The sequence below is a fragment of the Triturus cristatus genome, chromosome 3_2 (assembly GCF_964204655.1).
Source record: "Triturus cristatus chromosome 3_2, aTriCri1.1, whole genome shotgun sequence".
NCBI classification, from domain to species: domain Eukaryota; kingdom Metazoa; phylum Chordata; class Amphibia; order Caudata; family Salamandridae; genus Triturus; species Triturus cristatus.
Window position 1 is genome coordinate 745,083,010 of NC_140584.1, and position 27,101 is coordinate 745,110,110.

At 44.9% G+C, this 27,101-nt stretch overlaps 1 protein-coding gene across 1 annotated transcript in view; it reads right to left on the reverse strand.

Annotated features, from left to right (window-relative positions):
• ANKAR (ankyrin and armadillo repeat containing) overlaps nucleotides 1–27,101 on the reverse strand; it is a 1,190,398-nt gene that overhangs the window by 863,019 nt on the left and 300,278 nt on the right. The window contains exons 5-6 of the mRNA XM_085646861.1: nucleotides 9,110–9,225; nucleotides 7,774–7,954 (exon numbers count right to left, since the gene is read on the reverse strand). Of these exons, the coding sequence (XP_085502987.1) occupies nucleotides 7,774–7,954; nucleotides 9,110–9,225 (297 nt within the window). The remainder of the gene's footprint in view (nucleotides 1–7,773; nucleotides 7,955–9,109; nucleotides 9,226–27,101) is intronic.

Sequence of the window (27,101 nt, forward strand, 5' to 3'; positions counted from 1 at the left end):
CAGGATCGTCTGACTTTATCAGCGAACTGGATGCCCTTGGTTTCTCCTTGACTAACTCAGGAGCCACGCACGTGAAAGGACATCTGCTCGACCCTGTATTCTCGAACATCCCTTCACTCCAGTTCACCAACTCCCTCCCCCTTCCGTGGACGGACCACTTCCTGGTCTTAACCCATCTCCCAGGAGCCTTTAAGAAACCCCACAACCCCCCTTCTTTTACCAGGGATAGATCCTGGGCCAGACTCTCGACGGACAACTGGGCCTTGGCGCTGGACGCCACTATCCCCAGTCTCGCAGCCGACCCTACCGTGGCAGACAGCCAGTTCAGAGACTGGATTTTCCTTATCCCTCGACAGCTTCATACCCATCAAAAATCGGGAGGTGAAAAACAAGACCAAGCGCCATGCCCCCTGGTATAATTCCGAACTTAGAGCGCTCCGTAAAGTGTGCAAAAAGGCGGAGAGAGCATGGAGGAAAGACTGGCTACACAGCAACAAGGACATATATCACAACGCGGTAAGACAATATAAAACTGCCTTGAAATCAGCTAAATCTACGTTCTACGACAATAGAATACAAACCGCGACCAACTCAGCCAAAGAATCCTATCAGATAGTTAAAGAACTACTTAACATCCCAACAGCACCCCCCACTCACTCCCCCCCCCCCCCAGACAGAAGCAAGGATCTGGCCAATTATTTTGAGTCTAAAATCCTGCGGATACTGGACTCCCTTCCTACGGTCAGTCCCCCTCCCACCCTGGCCTCAGCGGACGAAAACAACAGCCCACAGCTGGAGACTTTTAGATCAGTTTCCCTCACCGAGGTGACGTCCACACTAGAGAAAATGAAAAGCGGTTCCCCCCTTGACCCAGCCCCAGCCAGATTCCTTAAAAAGGTAACCATAGCCCCTATCATCAGGGACCTTATCAACTCTTCCCTCACTGGTGGAACGGTACCCCCCAACTGGAAGAACGCAGTCGTGAAGGCTTTGCTGAAAAAGCCCCAACTGAACCCGAACGACATGTCCAACTACAGACCGATCTCACTGCTCCCTTGTATCAGTAAGATGGCTGAAAAACTAGTCAACTCGCAACTATCCCAATTTCTCGAGACAAACAACATCTTGCGCCAATCTCAAACTGGGTTCCGACCCGGCCATGGCTCGGACATCGAGGAGGCAAGGTGTATCCTAGATTCAGGGGGATCAGTGGCAGTGATCCTCCTGGATCTTAGCGCCGCCTTTGACACGGTGGACCACTGTGTCCTATTACACCGCCTGGCCAAGGCAGGAATTGTGGGTACAGCGCGAGCGTGGATCGAATCCTTTCTCTCCCATCGATCCTTTCAGGTGTGGGACGGCAACTCCCGGTCAGATCCTCTTCCACTGAAGAACGGAGCTCCCCAGGGGTCGTCGCTCAGCCCCACCCTGTTTAATGTCTATATGGCTCCCCTGGAAGACGTAGTGGCCCCCTACGGCATAAAAATAATCAACTACGCTGACGACACCCAACTTGTCGTCTCCCTGTCCCACCTGGATAACCATCCTGACAGCTTGCTGCACTGCCTCCAGGACATTCATACCTGGATGTGTGACTCGGCCTTGAAGCTGAATGGCGCTAAGACCGAGATCATGCTCCTGGGTAATAAATGGACTACCTTCCCACCCACATCTTGGCCCGACACTTTCGGCGAAATCCCCTCTCCTAGAAATGAAATCAAAACTCTAGGAGTTTGGTTGGAACCCGACCTTTCCATGAAAACACAGGCAGCCAAGACAGCAGGCACCTGCTTGGGTCTCTTGCGGTCCGTACGCAAGATCCTGCCCCTTCTTCCCCTCCCATCCAGGAAATTACTTGTTCAGGGTCTTGTCCTGGCCCGGCTCGATTATAGCAACGCTATTTATCTGGGGGCCCCGGAGTACACCCTGGACAAACTCCAACGCACCCAGAATGCGGCGGCCAGGCTCATTATGAATCTCTCCCCCAGAGTGTCAGCTAAGCCTGCCCTCAAAACTCTACACTGGCTCCCTGTCCGCCAACGAGTAGAGTTCAAGGCCTTATGTACCACCCACAAGCTCATCAATGGAGCTGGCCCTGCCGCGCTTAAAAATATGGTTACCCCATATAAAGCCTCAAGACCCCTTCGCTCCGACGCCGAACATCTTGCTACGGTGGCCAAATTCAGGAAGGCTCGCACCGGCGGTCGCCGCTTTTCGGTCAAAGCCGCCACTGCTTGGAACTCACTCCCTCTCAGTCTACGCCTGGAACCCTCCTACATGGTCTTCCGTAAGAAACTCAAAACCCTCCTGTTCCCCAAATAAGACACTCCCTCCTCCTCCTTCAGGATCTTTATAGGTTGAATAGCGCGGGGATGCCTACGGGTCACCAGGCGCTCTAGAAATCGCAAAATAAAATAAAATAAAAGGTCTTGTCTTGCCCCAAATGTCCTGCCAGAGGTATGACATAGACAAACCCAGTAGGAAGGCCCCGTAACACTGGGAAACCCCCAGCACACAGGCTGCCACAGCACCAGGAGCCCTAGGCCCACTATAAAGGATTTCAATCTCCCAGTAGATCAGGTGATCCCCAGAGGCATCAGCCTGCTGCATATGCTAAGGCCTGTCGCCTCAAGCCCTCAAGAGTAAGGCACTCTCTCTGCGCTTGGCAGAATTCCTCACTGGTGGGCCCACCCTCAACTTGCCAGCTGGCAAGCTCAGATAGGTCACACAGGATGGCAATATCCTCCCCAGTTGGCTCGGAGGCTTCCTTGTCCGGGACACTGTCAACCTTCACCACGAGAACTTCAGGGGCTGGTTTCCCACGCCCATTCCCCCTCTCCTTGGAGGCTGTCTGGGACATTGTTCCAGGATCCATACTCTCTTGACTCCCTTCCCGGGCAGCCATGGACCATGTGGTCATACAGACCCACACAGGCAATCCCATCATCTACAAGTGAGACCTGAGCTCTACCCCCCTCCAGTCAGTGTGCTCAAGGTCATTGACTAACAAACAATCAACAGGCATGGCAGGGTTCACAGCAACTTTCAGAGAACATGAGACACCCCGCCCACTCAAACAGAACCAGAGCCACTGGCAGATGGCTCCTGCGATTGTCACCAACTACGAGTTGGTGGATTTTGTTCGGTAGGACCTGCTCTGCAGACACCAGCTGGCACTTGACAGTTGTCATGCTGGCTCCCGTGTCTCGCAGAGCCTCCACTTGTTGCCCTTTAATGGTGACACACTGCCTATACTTTGAAGTATTTGCAGGCTTTTGGGCTTCTGGCACCCTTTCTCTATCCCACAGGGAAACTAGGTTCACCTCTGTCTGTCCCCCCTAGCTAACTGGGACCATCTTCTCACTCAGCATTACACTTGCCAATTTAGGTGTCTGCCCTCCACTGGGGGCTGTGTCGTTTGGGACATTTAGAGTCACCCCTGGAGTGCCCATACTTGTAGCACTCAGTACATTGAGGTACAAACCTCCGTCTTATGATAAAAGAACCCCTTATTTTTAGGATAAGACTGGGATTGGTTACCACCACTCCCTTGGAAATTATTTTGGGGGCCTTTAGGGAAATATTTATTTTTACGTTTTTCTCCCCCCTCTTTCTTCTGTTGGGAACGTTGACCACCTTTGTGGGAGTCCCCCCCAGATACTTTTTTGGACACTCTGATGCTAGACCAGAGGTCTGCCACATCGGCAAGCTTCCTGGGGTCAGCTTACAGTACACTAGGTGCTGGTGCAACTCAGAAAAACAGATACTGTGCATGTGCTCTCTCATGATTAAATGGTACAACCCATTAAAATCACTAACCTTGCTACCCATTACCCAGCCATTAAGTGCCTTACTGGAGTAATCAACTAAATCTATCTAGGATTGATTGGGGAGCTTCCGGCTGTCCCTGAATATTTGGCAATACTTTTCAGGGTTCTGTCCAAATTTGGCCATCATAGGGGTACACTTTATTTGATCCCTAACCTCCAACGTAAGAAGTGTATACCTTCCAAGCGTTGGCATGTATTTCCATAGACTACCCCCAGTGCTCCTCGGGTACCTTGTGAGCCTTCAGTGCAACTTCAAATGCAGAAAACCATTTATCAATTTCTTCTCTCACCACATAACAGAGCAACAAATCCTTGGGTATACCAACCTAGTTCTCTACATCAGGTACTGCATGTATGCTGCCACCATCACTGCTGTAACCTGCCTGTCTGGTTTTGCTGTCCAGCTCTTTTAGACTCAGTTCATGAGTCATCAATATGTTTTTTATCTTCCAAGGCTTTTTCAACCTTTTTTTCTTCCAAGGCTCTCTTCTCCTCGGCCTCCATTTTTAATTTTGCCATCTGCAATTTAAACTCTCTGTCTTCTCTCCTCTCTGTCAGTTGTTCTGGGGACAGGCCGAAAGAAGAGACACTGTTCCCTGCCTTTGCAGGAAGCTCTAATTGAGGGGTCACCCTCTCATGCATTGAAGATGGTACCTCAGAGGGGTCATCCTCCATTTAATCATCCTCTCCTATGGTGTCACCCAGTACTATGTGAACTTCTGCCCAGGCCCTCAGTGCCTTGTGCAACTCCTGGTGATGCTGACTGGAGAGATTCTGGGAGCAGGTGCTCAATGATATTGACGCGGCAATCGAGACTGAGATTCCTCGCTTCCCGGCCTACACTCTCCTAGGACTCTCGAACCCAATATCTTTCCCGTTGCGGTCATTGTGCGGTAGGCAGATGGCATTAGCGCTACTCGCAGCACGTCAAGCGATTCTGGTTCACTGGGGCACTGCCACCGTCCCGGAACATACGACATGGCTTCATAGACTGTGGACGACCCTAGCTATGGAACGCCTTTCTCTGATGCAGGACCTGAAAGGCGAGAAATATGCAGAACTATAGGCTCCGTTCATTGAGTTATTATCGAAAGAACTCCGTGAAGTCACTTACCTCAAACTCTTGCAAGTCCTGCAGCTGATCCCTCGAGCTCAGGAAAAGGGTTTTCCTCATCTGGGGTGACGGGTGTATCTGGATTAAGCCGGGTGGGTGGGGTCGGGTCACTTTCTAGCACCTGAGGGCACATGCTACGGGCACCTCTTTTCTTTTTCCTTTTTACTTTTGTCTTCGGGGGGAGGGAGGGAGGGTGGGAGGGGTTGCCTTTCCTTGCATGGGTTCCTGTTTTTGGACCTGCACTATCCTTTTGATGGTTTTCGTTTTGTTCTTATGTATCAGGCATGTTCATTAGCACTGCCAGCCTCCGGAATGTAGGCATTGTAGCTATGTGTGTACATATATATTCTGAGCATCTTTCCCTAGCCGCCGGCTCCTGTGGTTGTAGGCAATTGGCTGTGTACATTCTGTGATGTGCCTTTTAAAATGAATAAAAAAGATTTGTTCCATAAAGAAGCTCCCGCTCCCACCAATACACACGAGATTAGAGAGTTTTTAGGCTTGGCAGAATTTTACGCCAAATATGTAACCAGTTTCTTGAGAAAACGTTTCCCATTAGAAAGTTATTGAAGAATAAGTGTGATTTTGTATGGTCTGATGAATGTGAAAAGGCTTTCCAAGGTATCAAGAATGACATCTGCAAGGCACGAGCATTACAAGTTTTTGACCCAAGATTCAAAAGTATTGTAACCACTGTCGCCAGCTACAAGGGTACTTATAATTGAAATGACCATCGAGATTGATAAACTTTTAAGAGGAGGCAGAGTGGTTCTCCCAGACAGTCATAAGGACAGAGCTCTAGAGTTGTGCCATGAGGGGCATATAGGGATAACCAAACAATAGAGCAGAGTCAAGCATACATATTGATGACCATGTATTTGTGCCATTGAAAACAAAGTAAGGAGTTGTATATTGTGCAATAATTCAGAAAAAACCTTAGTAACTTTCAAACCCCATTGTTTCCCATCAGGTGTCCTGAGATGCCATGGGAAAAATAGGGTTAGACATTTTAGGGCCCATTCATGAGGGTAGTGATCTCAAATATGTTACTGTTCTCTATGATCAATTTGCAAAACGTCCTGACAAAAAAGTAATTCCAATGCAGATGCCCATGCTATTGTGAGTTTTCTGGACAAAGTGTTTCTTAAAGAAGGACCCTCATTCTGTTCTGAGGTTTTTAGGGCATTCCTTAGAAGGAATTGTATTGTGATAAGACCACATCCATTTATAATCCTGCTGGAAACGGTGCAGTTGAGCGCTTTCATAGAGTACTTAAGAATACCATAGCATTGGCCAGGGAAGCTGATTTGTCTTGGTTTAAGGAGGTATGGTGCATGGTCTGGGCTTATAGCATCACCCCATGCATTTCCACTGGATTTAGCTCCTTTGAGATAATGAGGGGCAGATCTCCCTGTATGAAAGTAATGTTGGATGGAGTCAAGTTCTAAAAGGAGCGAATGGAGTCCTGTTGCAGTGAAAGAACGCATTTCTACGGCTCAATGTACATATAAGTGATACTTTGACAATAGATATAATTATAAAAGAGCATAGATTTCGATAGGAGATTGGGCCAGGGTCAAAAAACCTGGTGTGTATAAGAAGAATGAAGGGAGATTTTTCCAACCTTTGCAGGTTGTGAAAGTGTTATGCAATTCAGTACAGCTTAGCGATGGTAAAGTGTGGCATCTAAGTTGCATACCTTTGTATAAGGGAGAGGAGAAAGTACCTAAAGTTGTTCCAGATGTTAGATGGCGAATTTCGTATTGGCTGAGGGGAATGTGTGATGCTGGAAAGACTGGTACTGATATGTGTGATGAAAGTAGGGAAGAAGGAGAAAACGGATTGGAAGATCAACCTGTGGGTGACCAGTGTGAGACTATACAGATTCCATCTACCTCTTCTGAGACTGAAGAGGTAAAGTGAGGAAGGTTTGGACGCAGAATCACCAAACCCAAGAGATTGCAGGTATTTGTCTACAAGTAATAAATGTTCTCTAATGTAATTTTAAGGGTTTTTTTCAACTGATGTTTATTTTCCTCATGAAAGGTTTTGTATATGTTCTGCGCATTTTCTCTGTGTTTATATAAGTTTGGTTTTCATTATAATGTGTTTTGCATGTTTTATTTTGTTTATTTTGGGGAGGATGTGTAGTAATGAGTAGTTGTGTATTTATATCTATGGATATATTTATCTTGCATAGTCCCTCTTTTGTTTCCTCTGCGGGGATTAGGAATGAGAATGTTGTAATAGCAAGAATCTATTGAGGCAGAAGGAGAGAACCGACTGGAGGGAACAGACGGATTTGTAATTGCTCCGCGTTGGGGCATTTCTTCTGGAATAAAGCTTCATATCCAATTATTTTCTGTTGGATTTACTACATAAAGTAATGTAATATTCTTTTTTCTTGCAGAAGTAGAAAAACACGGGCCAGTGGTGGCATTTTAAAAATGTTTTATTAATAAATAAAGGGGTTGTAAACAGGGTGTGTGTTCCACCATGGACCTTGGCAGACGAAAAATATACACGTTCTATCTGGATACCAATGACACGACAGTGAGCTAAATAAACAAAGGAAGGAATTGCATGGTAAAGGCATGTTTTCTCATGCACCCCTCGTGCTCACCCATTGCATTCATACCTTTATTGGAAAACTTTACAATTTCTTCTCATCTACATATCTTAGAACATGGCATGCATTTACCTTTGTGTCTATAGCTATGTAAATGTGTGCCTTTGTGACTGAAACAAGCTGATCACTAAGGATTTCTTACATTACTGAATAAAATGATATCATATATTTAACATAATATTGTAGACAATGTGAAATACCTTGCATTTGATCGCTTTTTTGTACCCGAATCGCTTCTTGAACTGCTCGTGGAGCTGGGCATCATTTAATGGAAGCCTCTTTGGTTTCAGCTCGGTTATCATCTCATTTATGGCTTCCCTCCACGGGACTTTTTGCGAGGACTGGTAAAAAGTTTCAGTCTCAAATGAGATCACATAATAACTGCAATACAAATTTAAGGTGATTATTTGCTTGTTATCCTTGTTCATCGTTGCTTATGAAACCTCATACAAGTTGTGAAAAGCAGCAAGAGTGAGGATTACTCTACAGTGCTGTGTTGTGCACTAGAGCAGTACTTTGAGCATGGAAGCAGCATAACTAATTCTTTCTAGTTTTTTCCAACAAAGAATAAAATCGTCTGCATTGTGTCTAGGGATTAGCAAAAAGATCTTCATTTGCAAAATAAATTGTAGAGAAAGAAAACATGCACACATCAATAGCACCTGGAAACAACACACTCTAGCGTGCTACACAACCACAGCACAATCATTTATTCAAAGACTGTCAATCTCTACACTCCATGAGTATTTTCCTACTGTCCCTTAATGATGTTCTGCCCACAACAATTCCTCTGCATTACAGACAATTTCAGACACCTCTACAGCCTACAGAACACACTCCTCTAGTTTGTTTTCACCTGCTAATAATACATTTGTGTTTGAAAGATGTAGTGGATTATTCTCAACCACTGTTAGTTTTCGCTGTATATTAATATCTATGACAATTCACAGGGAATGTGACTAGCACATGCTTGTGTAGTAGTAACAAATAAAGCACTCTACACTTTTCCCTCAGATTCCCCACCATCATAAGAAGCAGCAAGTCAACTAAAACCTGTCTAAACATTTTAATCAATCAATCTATCTATCTATCTATCTATCTATCTATCTATCTATCTATCTATCTATCTATCTATCTATCTATCTATCTATCTATCTATCTAGATAGATAGATAGATAGATAGATAGATAGATAGATAGATAGATAGATAGATAGATAGATAGATAGATAGATAGATAGATAGATAGATAGATAGATAGATAGATAGATAGATAGATAGATAGATAGATAGATAGATAGATAGACAGACATATGTAATATGGAATAAGTGTATATTATATTTTTCATTCACTGTTTTGTTACACATTAAAATCTACTTGTTATTGCAACAGTGCAAGAGGCTGTTGTCATCAACTAAACAGTGTTTGGCCAGACGGGTTGTCAAACAATTGAACACACTTTAACTGGCATGCATTCTAATTAAAATGTCAGAAATACAGAATATTGTAATACATGATGTTACTTTAAGGTACTTGCCTTGTCCCATTAAATTCCATTATAGGCATGGGATAATGTTCTCTGTAGGATGTATCAAGATCCAATAGTTGATTAATGTGGTCTGTTCCCTTAGTCAGTATGCCATCATATGCAGCCTAAAACAGAAGGAAGAAAAAAATCCCATTTACTTACGTCATACATACTTATACACATTGCAATCTTAAAATAGGTAAACCCCACTACTGTCCATAACTCCAGGATAAACGAAGCGCAGTTTGGTAGGCAAAACGATGCGCCTTTTTATGGTATGGTGGAAGATACCTTGCAGCGAAAGCAATTTTTTTATGGAATGCTCTTCCATCTCGAAAAATGCTTTAGAATTCCTACTGTGTTACACACTCAGTTTTTAGAACCTGCTTTCATTTCTATAAGAGTTGATCTTACCTGGGTTCTGACAGCTATGTCATTTAATAATCTTTGTTTGGGGCAAACACCTCTCTGATGCAGAACTGACTACCACTGAGCAGGATACAAATCCCTAATAATAATATGACGTAACATTTTGGTAATATGTGGAATTCCTATAGCCCGACGCCAAGGACATATTTGGGATAAAGGGCAACAAGTTTTCATGTGCATTTTGTCCTTGGGACAAGTAGGCCCAACCCCCTGCAGCACAAACCCTTTGGCTGCCAGTTTTCAGTACCACATTATGGATCAGAGAAGGGCACTGTCTGCAGTTAGGGTCATATTTTTGTCCATATGTTAATGCTGTTCAAACTTGCATTTATGGTTCATTAATTGAAACCATTTATTATTAGGGTGAGCGCTCTAAGTAAATGTTGTAAGTTCTGATTTCACCACTGACAGTGGTTCTGGTATAAAAATGTGCACACACATTTTCAAAGTTTAGAAATATGAGGCTATGTATAATGCTCCCTGAAGGCTCTCTAATTTGATGCAAATGTTTGCAGAAGCTTGAAAGCAAGATTTATGATTATTTGCTTTCAAAATAAAATGTTAATAAAAAAATGATAGCAGGAAAAAAAACATTTCGTTAAAGTACTGTAAAATTTCAGGTACCATTTCTCAGCATCACCATTTAGTAACATGTGTTGATGCATGCTAGTATTTCCCAAAAATATCCATAATTGAAAATCGGTATAACCAGTTTCAATAAGATTATGGGAAACAAAAATAAACAAGCGTTGGCAAAGCCAGTAGGTCTGAAATTGGTGGTCAGCTTTTTATTTTTGTCAATGCGGGACTTGTTTTGGCATGGTTTTAATAAAACCTTATTGTTGTAGGAGCTGCTGGGCCCTCGCAATTATAGCAAACATTGGCAAAAGCAAACATTATTTTTGGTCTCAAAAAGCACGTACTGCCACAGAAGTTACTGGCACTGAACAAAACTACTTTGTGTGCTGATAAGCTCCTTGTGAAAGAGCAGAATGTGGTCACTCAATTATTAAGGAAAGTCTCAAAAGTCCACCCAGGGTATATGTCCTTGCATTAAGTGCAGCTATACAGCTTTCGTGAGTTTCCAAGAATTTACAGAAGTAGCACAAGAAATAGCACTCCTAGAAAATATTTGTGGCCTACATTTTAGCTGAGCAAACATTCATGTTTAGATTTGCTCATGCGGAAATCTGAGTGTTTGCAAGTTTACCTTCCCTACAACCACGTTTTTCCAAACTCCGGAAGTCTGCCATTGTCAGGAGTAAATTTCCAAAATTTCTCTGTATGGGAAAAGATTAGAGAAGAGTTGTTGAAACCCCTTAAAACATGCAAGTTATTAGGTTTGCACAGACTCAAAAGGGCATTCTAACCCTGGAACTATTGCTTTCCACTACCTTCAACCCCTGTATGTAGATCTGCGGAAAAGTGCAAGTATTCAAACACTTCTATGGAATGAGCCCCGGCATAATCAGAGAGGCTATATCAGAGCTCTATAGAATGAGATTGCTGCCATAATTTGTCGCAGCACTACATAGCACCAAAGAGACAAGTGGATTTTGTTACAGGACAAGTAGAGTTATGAAGCAAACTGCCCCTTGGACAAGTAGATATTTAATTAAATTCCACACTCGTGTATCTATGAAAACTTTGAATGCCAACCCTCCACCATTGACAGCATCAACCAGTTCACACCCACAAAATCAAACCCCAAGCACCTGCTGACCCACTGGGACCTCCTCACCATGCAAGACACTATCTCCATCATGAACTCCATACACACGGTAGCTCCCTCGAACCTCTGTCCCCACCACATTTTCAAACTTGGAAGCGAGACAGTCATTGACGAGCTCAGGAAGGGCCTGAACACCTCCATCACTGTGGCCTCCTTCCCTGAAGACTAGAAACACACAAAAGGAAGGCCTCTCCTGAAAAAACCCTCCACCGACTCAGCTGAACCTAAGAACTATTGGCATATCTCTCTGCTTTCCAATATCCTGCAAAAGTCCTCGAGAAAGGAATCAACAAGTAACTCACCCAACACCTAGAAGAACACAACCTCCTGGATCTCTCTCAATCCGGTTTTTGAGCTAACCACAGCACAGAGACAGCCCTGATCACAGCCACGGATGACATCAGAGCCCCCTTTGACCATGAACAAATGGCAGCCCTCATCCTCCTGGACCCATCTACCGTGTTTGACACCGTCGCCCACCACATCCTGATCAACAGACTCCACCACATCGGGATCCCGGGAAACACCCTCAGATGGATCTGCTCGTACCTCACCAGCAGAACTCCAAGGATCCATCTCCCACCACTTCAAAACCCAAAATGATTATCTGTGGAGTCCCACAAAGATCATCCCTCAGCCCCACCCTCTTCTACATGACTCCCCTGGCAGACAACCTGAGATCACATGGGCTCAACATCACCGGAAACACACTATGTAGGAATCACTGCATGCCTCCTTGAGTCACTGCAGACAATACAAAACTTAGCAGCAAAACTCATCCTCGACCCCCCAGAAGGACCCACATAACACCCCATCTCCAGAAACTACACTGGCTCCTGATTCAGAAGAGATGCCAGTTCAAGATACTGACCCACACGTAAATGGCCCTGCACAACAAAGAACCAACAAACACTTGACCTTCAACCAACCAACCAGACATCTTCAATCCACTTCTCTCTACCTCACAGACACCCTACATATCAGCCGAACCAACAATGGAGGATGCTTCTCCTCGTTTCTGGCAGCCAAGGTGTGAAACAACCTCCCCCTGCAGCTCAGGACCACACCGTCGCACAGTCGCTCCAGCAATTCAGGAAGGAACTCAATATCTGGATGTTTGAATGATCAAACCACCACTCAGCAGCCAACTTCTACAGCACCTCGAGACCCTCACATGTGATATGCCGCTCCTTATACATGCTTGATTGATTGATTGTTTGTAGATGCAGTCCTTTTAAAGAACATAAGTACTATGTATGTGCTTATTTTTAAAAGAAGTAATGCTGCCAACCATCGTTTAAATTCTCGCTCGCTGAGTGTGGCAGGATGTGCAAAGTGAGTCACGCTATACGAAACCCACTATCCTGTCCGGCGACAATCCCAAAGAACAGAAAAAGAAGCATCAAATACCTTATGGCATGAAAATATATTCGAGGTGGAGGAGGTTGTACCCACACCGAAGATTGTTGTGCAAGGTGCTACTGAAGACTTTTCAAGCTCTTAGTAGTGAGAATTCCAAGATGGCCGCCGACATCCTAAAGTGGAAGGGTGAGCAGTCTAGTGTGCCAATATCAAGAAAAACCAAGTGCGCACGTATGACTACCGCTCGTTGCACTTCAACTGCAATCTCTGAGTGATGTAATATGTTGTATGATGTAATATGTGACGTCATCAGCAGTGCACTGTGGGGGCACGAGTTATAGTTAGCTTTACTAACTATAACGGCTGAATTTCTCTGGTTTTGTATGAGTGAAATGTCCAACTAACTATAACGTCAATGAAACCTGTGGTTTTTTTCAGTGAATTTCAAAGGGTTTTTAAATGCTAATTTCTAACTATAACGTCCCTGAAACCTATGTTTTTTTTCAGTGAATTTCAAAGGTTTTTTAAATGCTAATTTCTAATTATAATGTTCATTAAACCTATGGTTTTTTCAGTGATTTTAAATTATCGTCCCATTCTCAACCTGGTGAAAGCAGCCGATGTCGCCAGTTTTCCAGCAATAGCTTTCCGCAAACAAATCGCCACAAATGAGAGCGACAACTAACACTAGTGATATGCAGAGTAGGTGTTCCAGTGCAAATATAACACGAAAACACCACTTCCCGATATTGTCAACGACCAGCGAAATCTGTGATGCGATCCAAAAACAGACGATAAGCCGCGTTAGCAGTAGGAATTTAACATCTGTCTTTTACTGGTGTAAAGCAGGACGACTACCTACAGTGTAAAAGGGAGTCCAACCCAGAACCACATCTGAAGACCAACACATGTCATAGAGCTACTGATCATGCAGCTCCGACACCCAAGACGGCCACAACACCCACCATGACCACCCCCAGAACCTCCCCCTTGGACCACCCACCCCCCCTACTACCACGAGGCAGCGCAAAGCAGAACAGCGAACCTTCCCAAAACGGTATGGCCCCTCAGTCACACAATAGCTGAATGTGGGTAGACATGGGAACAAAGTATGTGTGAAGGATGAAAGTCACCCATCAATAACAATGCACACAATGGCCAAGTGTAGCGGTAATGTGCTGGACAGACATCACTATGCAGAGCACAGACCTCTCCATGTATACATATACTGCTGGTGCTTGTACTGTTGTGGACAGTGGACGCAACCATGTTACCTCAGGCAGTGGGGAAGATCTCGGTCATGTAGGTGTGTCCCCCCCCCCTGAAAACAGAACCAGAAGCGGAGTGGGCTGCTCCAACATAAGCCACTTCAGCGAAGAAGTGTGAATAAATAGGCCGGGACGCTGGGCGTGGTTCACTTCTGGGAAGTCCAACGCGTCTGTCAGAGCGGCCGCCCTCACCCTGCCATGAGGCCGCCGCTGTGACCACCGGCCTTGACCACCGGCCTCCTCGACACAGGCCCCCTCCAAACCCAGCGGCACAGCACCGCAGAGTTATATCTGTACAGACTACTGCCTTTGATGTACCCTGCGGACAGCAGAGCTCACAATTCAGATCAATTCACAGATGACGCAGTCCAGTAGGCAAGAGACATTGCTCACAGTGCGGCCCGCCCGGACTACGCATCATCGCAGGCTGCGCACACGCCGAGTGCTTCAGGTACCACTAACTCTGTGCACCATAAGTCATCACCATGTAGCCTTATTAAGGCAGAATTCATTTCACAAAAGACATTGCTACCAGTGCGGCCTGCCTGGACCATGCATCATTGCAGGCTGCGCACACACTGAATTCTTCCAGTGCCACTAACTGTGCAGCTCAACTCTATGCCACGTGCCTGTGTGTCTTTGCTGACCGCTGCCTCCGGCCTACACTGCGGTGAGCGGTGCTCACAACTCAAATTCAGTCTTGATTCATTAATTTCAGAGTCCAGTAGGCAATTAACTATAACCTCACCGAAACCTACACATTTCGACAATGTATTCCATACATATTTCATCTTTTGTTACCTACACTGCGGTCAACAGAGCTCACAACTTACATTGAGACATGATTTATTAATTGCAGAGAGAATTGTGCTCTATGTCCTCGGATTTTGTCAAGAGGAAGTGACAAATAGCATTCGTCGATGTCTCCGCTGACTACTGCCTTCCATCTACACTGCGAACAGCAGGCCTCACAATTCAGATCGACTCGCGATTCCAGCTGACGCAGTCCGGTAGGCAAGAGATATTGCTCCCAGAGCGGCCTGCCCGGACCACGCATCATCGCAGGCTGCGCACACGCTGAGTCCAGTACACAACTAACTATAACTTCCCTAAAACCTACATAATATCCTTTTAGTATCCTTGCTTCAAGAACTTGTTTTATATCAGTTACAGCTTTAGTACAATGACCAAATTCATCTTACAAGTCCAAAGGAACACTGAATGGCAGTCTACATTGCAGACAGCAGAGCTCACAGTTCGATTTCCGTTTTGATTTATTGATTGCAGAGTGAACTGTACTCTATGTCCTCGAATTTTGTCAAGAAGAAGTGACAAAAAGCAATCCTCGATGTCTGTGCTGACTACTACCTTCGATCTACACTGCGGACAGCAGGGCTCACAATTCAAATTCAGTCTTGATTCAGTTAAGAAGACCAAATGCTCCCAATCTGTGCAGCTCAAGTCAACGCCAGATAGCTGTGGGTCTTTGCTCACTGCTGCCTCCGGCCTACAGTGTGGTCAGCAGGGCTCACAATTCAAATTCAGTCTTGATTCATTCATTTCAGATTCCAGTAGGCAACTAACTATAACGTCCCTAAAACCTAGATATTTCGACAATGGAGTCCATACATATTTCATCTTTTGTTCCATACGCCTACACTGCGGTCAGCAGAGCTCACTATTTGAATTCAGTCTTGATTTATTAATGGCAGGCAGAATTGTACTCTATGTCCTCGGATTTTGTCAAGAGGAAGTGACAAAAAGCATTCCCCGATGGCTGTGCTGACTACTGCCTTCGATCTACACTGCGGACAGCAGGGCTCACAATTTAGATCGATTTGCTATTGCAGATGATGCAGTCCAGTAGGCAACAGACATTGTTACCAGTACGGCCCTCCAGGACCACGCATCATCGCTGGCTGTGCACACGCTGAATGCTTCTGATGCCCCCATCTCAGTGCACCACAACTCATGGACCCTTTATGATAGAATCCTTTGTGTATAATTTCAGATCTGCTGCCCCTACCTCAGTGCACCACAAGTCATGGACCCTTTACGATAGAATCTTTTATGTATTATTTCACATCTGGTGCCCCTACCTTAGTGCAGCACAAGTCATAGACCCTTTATGATTGAATCTCTGTGTGTGATCCTATAATTACTGTTGTACTAGTTACCAGCACTAATCAATTCCTAAGGGCTGGCTTACACTCACCCCACATGCATCCAGCACACACTTCACTGGACATGTGACCCTGGTAATAAAAAGTAGCCGAGCACACGTGCCCGTACCCAGTATCCGTGTGTTCATTATGTATGCATGATGCTGCCCCTGGGCCCTACCACATTACATTCTGCTGTGGACAGCACACGCAACCATGTTACCTCTGGCAGTGGGGAAAACTTCGGTTATGTAACTTTGTCTCGGTCATTGTATAAGTACATAGATAGAGACTGGATCATTAGAGTACTGGCAAGTAGAGTGTATAGTGAAATTATAAGTGCTTGGGGATTGGCGGAGTGATTGGATAAGTACATATGTTGGCAGAGCCTAACCCCCGAGCACGAGCTTGGCTCTAATTGGCTGCCCTCCATGTGCCAAAAACTGAAATTTGGGCTTTGAATGGCCCTGTATTACTACAGTTGCAAAACTCCACTGAAAGTGCAATAAACAGTCATATCCACACACATATGTCATGTGCACAAACTTTCATGTGTGGAAGTATGGATGAATGTAGGGTCAGTGATTCCCCCTACCTACCATGTTGGCCATGTTGTGGGACTTGGGTCACAAGATGGCACATTGGCACTTGCGGCCCAGGTGGCGGCAGCACTACAACAGGAACACCCGCATCAGTTGATTCCTCATACAGCCCAGGACAGAACCACGCCCATAGCTCCGGAGTCATTGTTCACAGCCTCACGCAGGACTGGCATACGGCAGGCCAGCCCACTCCACTTACGCTTACAGGGAGGGACGACAACGCTACATGGCCAAGGTTTTCATTGTAGTGATCTGCTGGTCTAGTTCTCAGTATGCCCCAGCCACTCCCTCACAGCTGGTTTACACCCACACCACACCCATCAAGCACAGGCGTCACTGGACACGTGACCCTGCCAATAAAAAAGGGCCGGGCGCAAGTGCTGGAGGCCATTTCGATTCAATCCCATGACTTGAATGACACAGAGTTGGTGGCAGCCGAGGCACTTTTCCCGACACGAGCCTCCCTCCACGTGGCGATAATTTGAGTTCCACTGAGTTTGTACCACCAGAGCTGAGCGGGTGTGCAGCCTGTGATAATGCGTGGCCTGGATACACCATCCTGACAATCAAGACCTGATTTGAATTGTGAGCTCGGTTGGACCGCGTGTACGCCAAAGTCAACTGGCTGTACAGACATGACTCCTCTGCGCGGTGCAGCAGCATGTGCTGGGGGCCTGTGGTGCGGAATCCAGTGACAGCTGAGGAGGTTGATTCGGCACGTGGTGGGCCCTCTTACACACACGCTGGTGGCGGAGGGTGAGCAGAGAGGCTTGTTTGCGCAGCAGCGGGCAGTTACCTCTTGGCGGTGGGAGTGGATGGTGTGCAGCAACCTGAGTGTGCAGGGGTGGGCAGAAACCTTAGGGCGGTGGGAGTGGATGGTGTGCAGTGGCCTGGATGCGCAGGGGCTGGACAGCGATGAAGGCATGTGCAGTTGCATGTACTCTACCATTCCTGATTCTATACTATGTTTCAGATGTGTTAGCTTGAGGGCTGCAGTATTTCCCGGCACTTGGTTGGAGACACACCGGTGGCAGAAAGGTGAGCTGTGAGGGTTTTGTTCGGAGTGTCAGCACTCACTCTCCCTCTCCATCTCTTCCTTTCTCTCTCTCACACTCTTTCTCTTTTTCTTTCTTTCTCTCTCACTCTTTCTCTCTCTCTTCCTCTCTCTCACACTGTTTCTCTCTTTCGCTCTCTCTCACTCTTTCTCTCTTTCTCTCTGTCTTCCTCTTTCACACTTTCTATCTCTCTATCTCTCTTTCTCTCTCTCACTCACTCTTTCTCTTTCCTTTGATGGGCGCATGATGCACAATCTTATCTTGCTTTTTGTCTTGCAGGCTGTGATTCACAGATTGTCGACCCCCCCCAGACATGGGCCTCCCACCATGTGGCGATGACTTGAGTTACACTGAGTTTCTGCCACCAGAGCTGAGCGGGTGTGCAGCCTGTGATAATGCGTGGCCTCGATACACCATCCTGGCAATCAAGACCCGATTTGAATTGTGAGCTTGGCTGGACCGCGAGTACGCCACACACTCCTCGGTGCGGTGCTTTGATATGTTCTCGGCCGTTGCGGTATCAAGACCCAGAATCAAATGTGCGACCTTCACGTCATGAGCCCTCTTGGACACACGCCGGTGGTGGAAGGTGAGCAGAGACGCTTGTTTGCGCAGCGGCGGGCAGTCACCTCTGGGTGGTGGGAGTGGCTAGTGTGCAGCAGCCTGGTTGCGCAGGGGCAGGCAGACACCTCTGGGTGGTGAGAGTGGATGGTGTGCAGTTGCCTGGGTGCGCAGGGGCGGGTAGACACCTCTGGCCATTGGGAGTGCATGGTGTGCAGCAGCCTGGGTACGCAGGGGCAAGCAGATATCTCTGGGCAGCGGGAGTGGGTGGAATGCAGCAACCTGGATGCGCAGGGGCGGCACAGCCATGAAGACGTGTGCAGTTGTATATATTCTGCCATTACTGATTCTATACTACGTTTCAGATGAGTGAGTTTGAGGGCTAGAGTATGTCCTGGCTCGTGGTTAGAGACACACCGGTGGTGGAAAGGTGAGCTGTGAGGATTTTGTCCGCAGTGTTGGCACTCACTCTCCCTCTCCATCTCTTCCTTTATTTCTCTCACACTCTTTCTCTCTTTCTCTTTTTTTGTCCTTTCTCTCTCTATTCCTCTCTCTCGCACACTTTCTCTGTTTCTCTGTTTCTCTCTCTCACACTCTTTCTCTCTCTCTTCCTCTCTCTCACTCTTTCTCTCTTTTGGTCTCTCTTCCTCTCTCTCACTCTTTCTCTCTCTCTTCCTCTCTCTCTCACTCTTTCTTTTGATGGGCGCATAATACACAATCTTATTTTACTTTTTGTCTTGCAGGCTGTGATTCACAGATTGTCACGGCATTGCTTTTGGGTAACGGGAGCAGCTAACATGCAGCTTTCCTTGCCCAAAAGCAATTCTCCTTCCTTTATTGAAGCAAGATGAGGTTTTCCTCCTCTCGCTTCAACAAAGCAAACCACGTTTTACTATCACAGGCTGGAAGCCATGCTCCCACCCTGTCATAGCAAACGGAAATGTCCTGGGGGTGCACACCCCGGGACATTGCAGGAGCCGGCCCTGGGGTGTGGCGGCCCCCAGGGCCTTCAAGCGCTCCAGGAGGTGGACCGCACGGCCCCCCCTCTCTCTATTTTCAAAGCCCCAGGGAGGAGGTGGTCCCCGGGGCTTCGGGGGGCCCGCGAGGCCCACCCTGCTTATTTAATTAAAGCCCTGGAGGTGGTGATCCCTGGGACTTGGGGTGGCCTTGGAGGCCCCCGAACAATTACAAAACAAGCCCCGGGGAGGTGGCGATCCCCAGGGCTGCGGGAGGGCCGTGTGCCCTCCTTCACCTAATTTACATAGGAGGTGGTGGTCCCCGGGGCTGCGGAGGCCCCGCAAGCCCCCGCAATATAATTATAGGATTGCCCCCGGATCCTGGCCCACCCATGGGCTCATTTAAATGAAGGGGGGATTCACGCACCCAGCGTGCATTCTAACTTTTTTTAAATAAAAAAATTAATAAATGTTAGGCCTGGGGGTCCTTGTGGGACCCCCGTGAGCAGGACTAGGGGGTCAGGGTGTTTCTACCCTGCCCCCTTTTCTTCTCTTTTAATATTTTTTTTCGACTGTTTTTCAAGATGGCTGCTAACACTTCCTGGTTTGCAGTGTTGGCAGCCAATCGCAGTGAAGCTCGTGGTCGTGGCACCCAATCACAGTAAAGCGCCCGGTCGGGAGAGTGCGTGAACCCACCGCTGCCCCAGATAACAAAACTTTTATTTTTTGAATTTCTCAGTAACTACTGAACGGATTTTCACCATTTAAAAAAAGGGCGCTTTCTGAACCAAGCTTTACCTTTTTGCCAAATTTGGTGTAATTCCGTTCAGCAGTTCGGGCTGTAGCCTGTAATAAAATTTCCTATGGAAATTAACATGGAGAAAACACTTTTTGGGACCCCCCCTTTTTCCTCAGCCCCCACTTGACGAATCACCCCCAAACTTTCAGGATAGGAGCTGACCTGGAAGGACCTTTTATTTGGACAATTTCACGAACATTCTTCAAATGACGCCAAAGTTATTAGCAAATCAAAAAATGCTTTTCCAATGGAAACTAGGTTCTAACTATAACTACCTACTGTCGACCGCCAGTAGGTAATATATATATATATATATGTGAAAATAAATGCATGGGTTTCGTTTCTGAAATCAGGCTCTGCATTTCTTTTGTTGGATTAATTAAGAGGATCTCCATGCCTGCTCGCAGTAGCCGCCCTGCAAGGTTGGTGGCCCCCTTTACTTGGAGGTTTACTGTCGTTGAGAAACACTGATGGGGGCATGACCTGCTCGTAGTGTTCCAGACGAAAAAGGATTTCCGTGGTATTTCTGGTGACGCAACGAGAAAGGGAGATAAGAGAGGTATGGCCTCTCTTGGACAATTTTGGACGTCTTTACCTTGACAGTGTGCTTTAATATTTTCACCAACACCCACGTGAGAACTTTTTTGTGAATTGGACAGGATGCACTCAAAAGAATAGCAACTTGAATATGGTGCTAATGGACGCTTTGCAGCAGAACATAAGTTCTCACCATATGCATGAAATATGATTACAACATTGGTGCATCCTGGGACTAGCGTAATATGGCACCATACCACGTGAGTAACGGATGTGAGCACCTCCCTGTGGCAAACTCCACTCACCTGTGATCAAGGCTATATTAGCTGAAACACGTAAGGAAAGGTGTTTGCTGCATTTCCACTGTGAAAATAAATGCATGGGTTTCGTTTCCGAAATCAGGCTCTGCATTTCTTTTGTTGGATATATATATATATATATATATATATATATATATATATATATATATATATATATATTACCTACTGGCGGTCGCCAGTAGGTAGTTATAGTTAGGACCCTCTTTCCATAGGAAAACCGCAACATTCTATTTGGAATAACTTTGGCGCCGGTCGACGAATCCTCACGAAATTTTCAAAACTAATGGGGCGCTACGCTACGCTCCTACCCTGAAAGTCTCGGGGGGATTCGTCAAGCGGGGGCTGAGAAAAAAGGGGGTCCCAAAACGCATTTTTCCCATGCATTTTTCCATAGGACCTTTAGACACAGCTACAGCCCGAACGGCTGAACAGAGTTACTTGAAATTTGGCAGAGAGGTAGTCTACAGGTCAAGGAAGTGCCTTTTGTAGGTCTGGTGTAAATCTGTTCAGTAGTTCCTGAGAAAATAGCATTTAAATCAATATATATATCTGTGGCAGCTTACGGTGCGCTTACCGTAAGCTTACCATACGCGTACGGTGCCGTGCGCGAGCGCGATTCTGATTGGTTGTCACATGACTGTAAACATTCGAATCGGACGAAATGAGGAAGTGTCGGCCGCCATTTCGTGTTTTCAAACAGAAAAAAAAAGGGAGATAACTTGAAAAGGGGGCAAGGAAGAGAGTTACAGACCCCCTAACATTTGAAAGGGGGTCAAAGAAGGACAGAAAAGTACAAAAAAAACATTTAATAATGTTTAAAAAAAATCGCGGGGTACGCGTACGGTAAGCTTACGGTGAGCTTACCGTACGCGTACGGTAGAAAAAAAAAATAAAAAAAGAAATAAAATTCAGATTTAAGTGTTTAGATATTAGGGGGCTCTAAAAACAGCCGTTGTGTTTATGAAGTGATTTGATTTTTTAGTGGTACCTACAAGTAAGTACCGATGCAGAGTCTAAGGTTCAAGAGGAAGACTCTGTTCCCTTCATCAGTGAAGTGTACACCATCACCTCTATAAATGTCTTGCATGTCGTAACGCAAGTTGTTGTGGTAAATGGAACCCATACCATAGTCTCGGAGGAAAGCAGAAACAGATTTGTTGACGTGCTTTGTCAATCTGCGGACAAAAATGATTGGACCAGTTCAATTTTTGCCTTTGGCATATGTTAGAATACACAAAGGCAGTTTTAGGGAAAAGTGAAAACAGTTGTGCAAGGGTCTCCTTCATAAGCATTTCCAGACCTACCCCAGTCAAAGTGCCTAGGTCATTGCCACCACAGTGCACTATTATGAGGTCAGGGTGTTGGATTTGCATGAAGGATTTCACCAATGGCATCAATTGGTGCCACTTTAACCCTCTCTGACCAATCCATTTAATGTCTACATTTGGCAAAGCAAGGTCTCTCACCATACCTGTTTTCTCTGCATACTTTTCACTCCAGAAGACATAGCTGTGCCCTACAATCCACACTGTGAACATCTTCCAAGGAGATCGGGATGCACTCAGGAGGTGTATTTCAGTAGAATGGGAAAAAGTAATGAAAGACAGTTTGGAAATGGAGGCATACATATTTTTTTAAAATAAAAAGAACTCATTGGCTGTTTCATACCAATCTACACTAAAAACTAGGCTGTATGTGTCAATATATAGAAGCATGTTTTGTATTGGTACAGAAAAATGTGTTACCAAAGAACAGTACTATGGATTTGCTGTTAGGTTTGAAAAGTCAAGCACTCTTGCTCTTTGCAAATGAAACATTGTGTGGTGAACTTCTGACCTAACTCTACACAGCAGTGTTTCAAGAGCTGTTGCTATGGTAGCAGGCAGAAGTCAAGTTGGGGGAAGGGTACTAGGCTGAAGTCAAGTTGGAGGAAGGGTACTTTTGGAAAAGGGTTGGTTTTCAACCAATAGAAATGTGTGATTACATTTGAAAAAAAGGGGGAAGCACTGAGATTTGAAATTACTATGTATATGTGTGGAAAAAGAGAGGGAAACATTGCCATTATCTGGTTCTGCTGAGAGGAGAGAGGTGTACAGAACAGAGATCCTGGCTCTGATAATCTGCTGTTTGAGCGCCACATTTCTTTCACAACTAACTAATTTTAAAGGTGAGTTATGAGTTTGAGAGGGGATGTATATGGTAAATTAAGAAATGAATAATAGAATTGGAATTCCTTTTGTTGAAGTTGTGTTTATCGTTTTGTGAGAAATTTAAATGTAAGGAACATGTAAAATAATATGGACTATGTTTTCACCATAAAATAAGGTGTATTGTTATAAATGAGGAATACTTTTAGGGTTTGAGGTTGCAGTCAGTAATGCAAATACATTCAGCATCACTAAGGCTGGTTGCCCTTGCTGGAGTGTAGTCAGTCACCCAGGTTACACATCTTTCTGGTCTCAAAAAGCTGTTTGGACATGTGATTTTTTGCAGAATCTGAAAAGTGGATTCAAAATGTGTCAGACTGTAAAAGTACATATCACTTGCCAAAAAAAGAGTAGAAAGTGTGCTTTCAAATTGGCAAAGAAATTTCGTTTTCTGACTAATATCAAACCATGACTCTGTGTGCAAAGAGGAATTATAGACAGAGATTTATTGCGTATTACTCTGGTAATTTTACATTTGCATTAGATGGAAAGGGGGAGCTATTTTTTCTGCAGAAGCAGACTCTTAGCACACACCCAGCTGCTTATCCTGTGGAATCATGCATAGTATTCACAACCGAGTGGGGTTTGAGGTTGCAGTCAGTAATGCAAATACATTCAGCAACACTAAGGCTGATTGCCCTTGCTGGAGTGTAGTCAGTCACCCAGGTTACACATGTTTCTGGTCTCAAAAAGCGGTTTGGACATGTGCTTTTTTCAGAATCTGAAAAGTGGATTCAAAATGTGTCAGACTGTAAAAGTACATATCACTTGCCAAAAAAAGAGTAGTAAGTGTGCTTTCAAATTGGCAAAGAAATTTCGTTTTCTGACTAATATCAAACCATGACTCTGTGTGCAAAGAGGAATTATAGACAGAGATTTATTGCGTATTACTCTGGTAATTTTACAGTTGCATTAGTAGGAAAGGGGGAGCTATTTTTTCTGCAGAAGCAGACTTTTAGCACACACCCAGCTGCTTATCCTGTGGAATCATGCATAGTATTCACAACCGAGTGGGGTTTGAGGTTGCAGTCAGTAATGCAAATACATTCAGCATCACTAAGGCTGGTTGCCCTTGCTGGAGTGTAGTCAGTCACCCAGGTTACACATGTTTCTGGTCTCAAAAAGCTGTTTGGACATGTGCTTTTTTCAGAATATGAAAAGTGGATTCAAAATGTGTCAGACTGTAAAAGTACATATCACTTGCCTAAAAAAGAGTAGTAAGTGTGCTTTCAAATTGGCAAAGAAATTTCGTTTTCTGACTAATATCAAACCATGACTCTGTGTGCATAGAGGAATTATAGGCAGAGGTTTATTGCGAATTACTCTGGTAATTTTACATTTGCATTAGATGGAAAGGGGGAGCTATTTTTTTCTGCAGAAGCAGACTCTTAGCACACACCCAGCTGCTTATCCTGTGGAATCATGCATAGTATTCACAACCGAGTGGGGTTTGAGGTTGCAGTCAGTAATGAAAATACATTCAGCATCACTAAGGTTGGTTGCCCTTGCTGGAGTGTAGTCAGTCACCCAGGTTACACATGATTCTGGTCTCAAAAAGCTGTTTGGACATGTGCTTTTTTCAGAATATGAAAAGTGGATTCAAAATGTGTCAGACTGTAAAAGTACTTATCACTTGCCAAAAAAAACAGTAGGAAGTGTGCTTTCCAATTGGCAAAGAAATTTCGTTTTCTGACTAATATCAAACCATGACTCTGTGTGCAAAGAGGAATTATAGACAGAGATTTATTGCGTATTACTCTGGTAATTTTACATTTGCATTAGTAGGAAAGGGGGAGCTATTTTTTCTGCAGAAGCAGACTCTTAGCACACACCCAGCTGCTTATCCTGTGGAATCATGCATAGTATTCACAACCGAGTGGGGTTTGAGGTTGCAGTCAGTAATGCAAATACATTCAGCAACACTAAGGCTGGTTGCCCTTGCTGGAGTGTAGTCAGTCACCCAGGTTACACATGTTTCTGGTCTCAAAAAGCTGTTTGGACATGTGCTTTTTTGGAGAATCTGAAAAGTGGATTCAAAATGTGTCAGACTGTAAAAGTACATATCACTTGCCAAAAAAAGAGTAGTATGCGATTATATGTCTCCAAGAAACATGGCTAGAAGAAAACACTGCCTTCATCGAAGGGTATCAAAGCTTCCTTAGGCCAGCATCCCCCTCTACTAGTGGCAGAGCAAAAGGGGGCCTGGCCATTTTTATAAACTTGGCCCTGTCTTGTGATATAACTAATCACCAATATGTAAATAGTAACCTTCAAGTGCTTATACTGAAGAGAGGCAAAAATGCTTTGACTTTAGTCAATTTTTATAACGCTACATTTAGTCAAGGGGAATGTAACATAATGTTGTTGAATGAAATGTTGAAAGAGGGAACAGACATATTACCTTGTAAAGTATTGATTGTAGGTGACTTTAATGTACATCCATGCGGTAACCCTCGAGATACCCCAATGGGATCCCTCGGGTGTAACAGCATGGATGGTTTTCACTTTGATCATACTAAACGTGGCTCTCTTCTCAATGATCTACTCAATGAAAATAACATGTTTGTAGCCATGTCTTTGGTTCCAGAATCCAAAGTTTTTGATGTTCCGACGTTCAAAGGGTCACGTTACGGGTCTTTTATTGACCATATATTATTATCTGTTGACCTTGTTAACCAGATCTCCTGCTTTACTATCCACACGAATATTTACAGTGATCATAACCCCATTTCTATTAATTTGAATGGTGGTATATTTGAATTACGTAAACAATGTAAAGATAGGGGAATTTTACAATGTACAAATGGTAAACGTCGCTTGAAATGGCATAGGGTAGATCAAGAAAACTTCTACAATGATATTAATAAGTTATGTGGTGAGGAATTAGCGACCTGTGCCTCAACTTCTATGTCCCCAAAGCAAATTTTAGCCACTTTTGAAGGTGTAGCGTTAATAGTAAGCTCTATGTTATTAGTTCCAGTGAATGGGCAAGTTGATAGTCACCCTAAATGGTTTGATCACGCATGCTCTGTGGCAAGCAGAGATTTAAGGATGGCGCTAAAAAACAAACCTAGAGACCTAGGCGAAATCAGGATCCTCCGCTACACTTATAAAAAAACATTAGATAAGCGGAAAAAGGAAATTAAGGCCAGTATTTGGGAGTCCCTGCTTGACCCAGCTGTCCTGGGAAATAGCAGCAAATTTTGGGAGATTGTCAACAAACCTTTGTTTGACAACCCAAGTGATACTGCAATAGGCACAAACATCCCAGAGGCAGATTGGGTGTCCCATTTTAGTGCAATTTTTAAAAGCCATGATCAACTTCCAGACCATGACTTTTTAATCTCAGTGGAGAAGCCTCCCTGTTTCTCAGTCAACGAAGTAGAAAAGGCAATTCAAGGCTTAACTAGTAATAAGGCACCTGGTCCGGATGGCCTCCCTCCGGATCTTTTTAAATCCTGTATTCGGTTATGGGCTCCTATCCTTACGAATGTAATAAATGCAGCTGTAATTTCTGGGTGCCCAAAATCCTGGGGACAATCAATTATCGTCCCTGTGTTCAAAAAGGGTGATCGCGGTAGCCCGATATGCTACAGGCCAATATCTTTAATTAACTCCGTAGCAAAAGTGGTAGGGGGTGTGATTTTGAACAGACTTACAACATGGGCAAACGAGAAAAATATTCTATCTTCAATACAATACGGCTTCAGACCTGGCCACTCAACAGTAACCCAGTGTCTGAACCTGTATTTAATTGTAAGCAAATACACTCTAGCCCGCCAGGGAACCATACATATGGCCTTCATGGACCTATCGTCCGCATTTGATTGTGTGGACAGAGGTAAATTATGGGACATTATGTTAAAAATGGGCATTGATCAGAACTTAGTTTATGTCCTGATCGATCTGCACTCAGATACAAGAGCCAACGTCCGTTACTCACAAGACCTGAAGGTGACAGGGGACATCAGAATTAATAGGGGCGTCCGTCAAGGATGTATTTTAGCACCA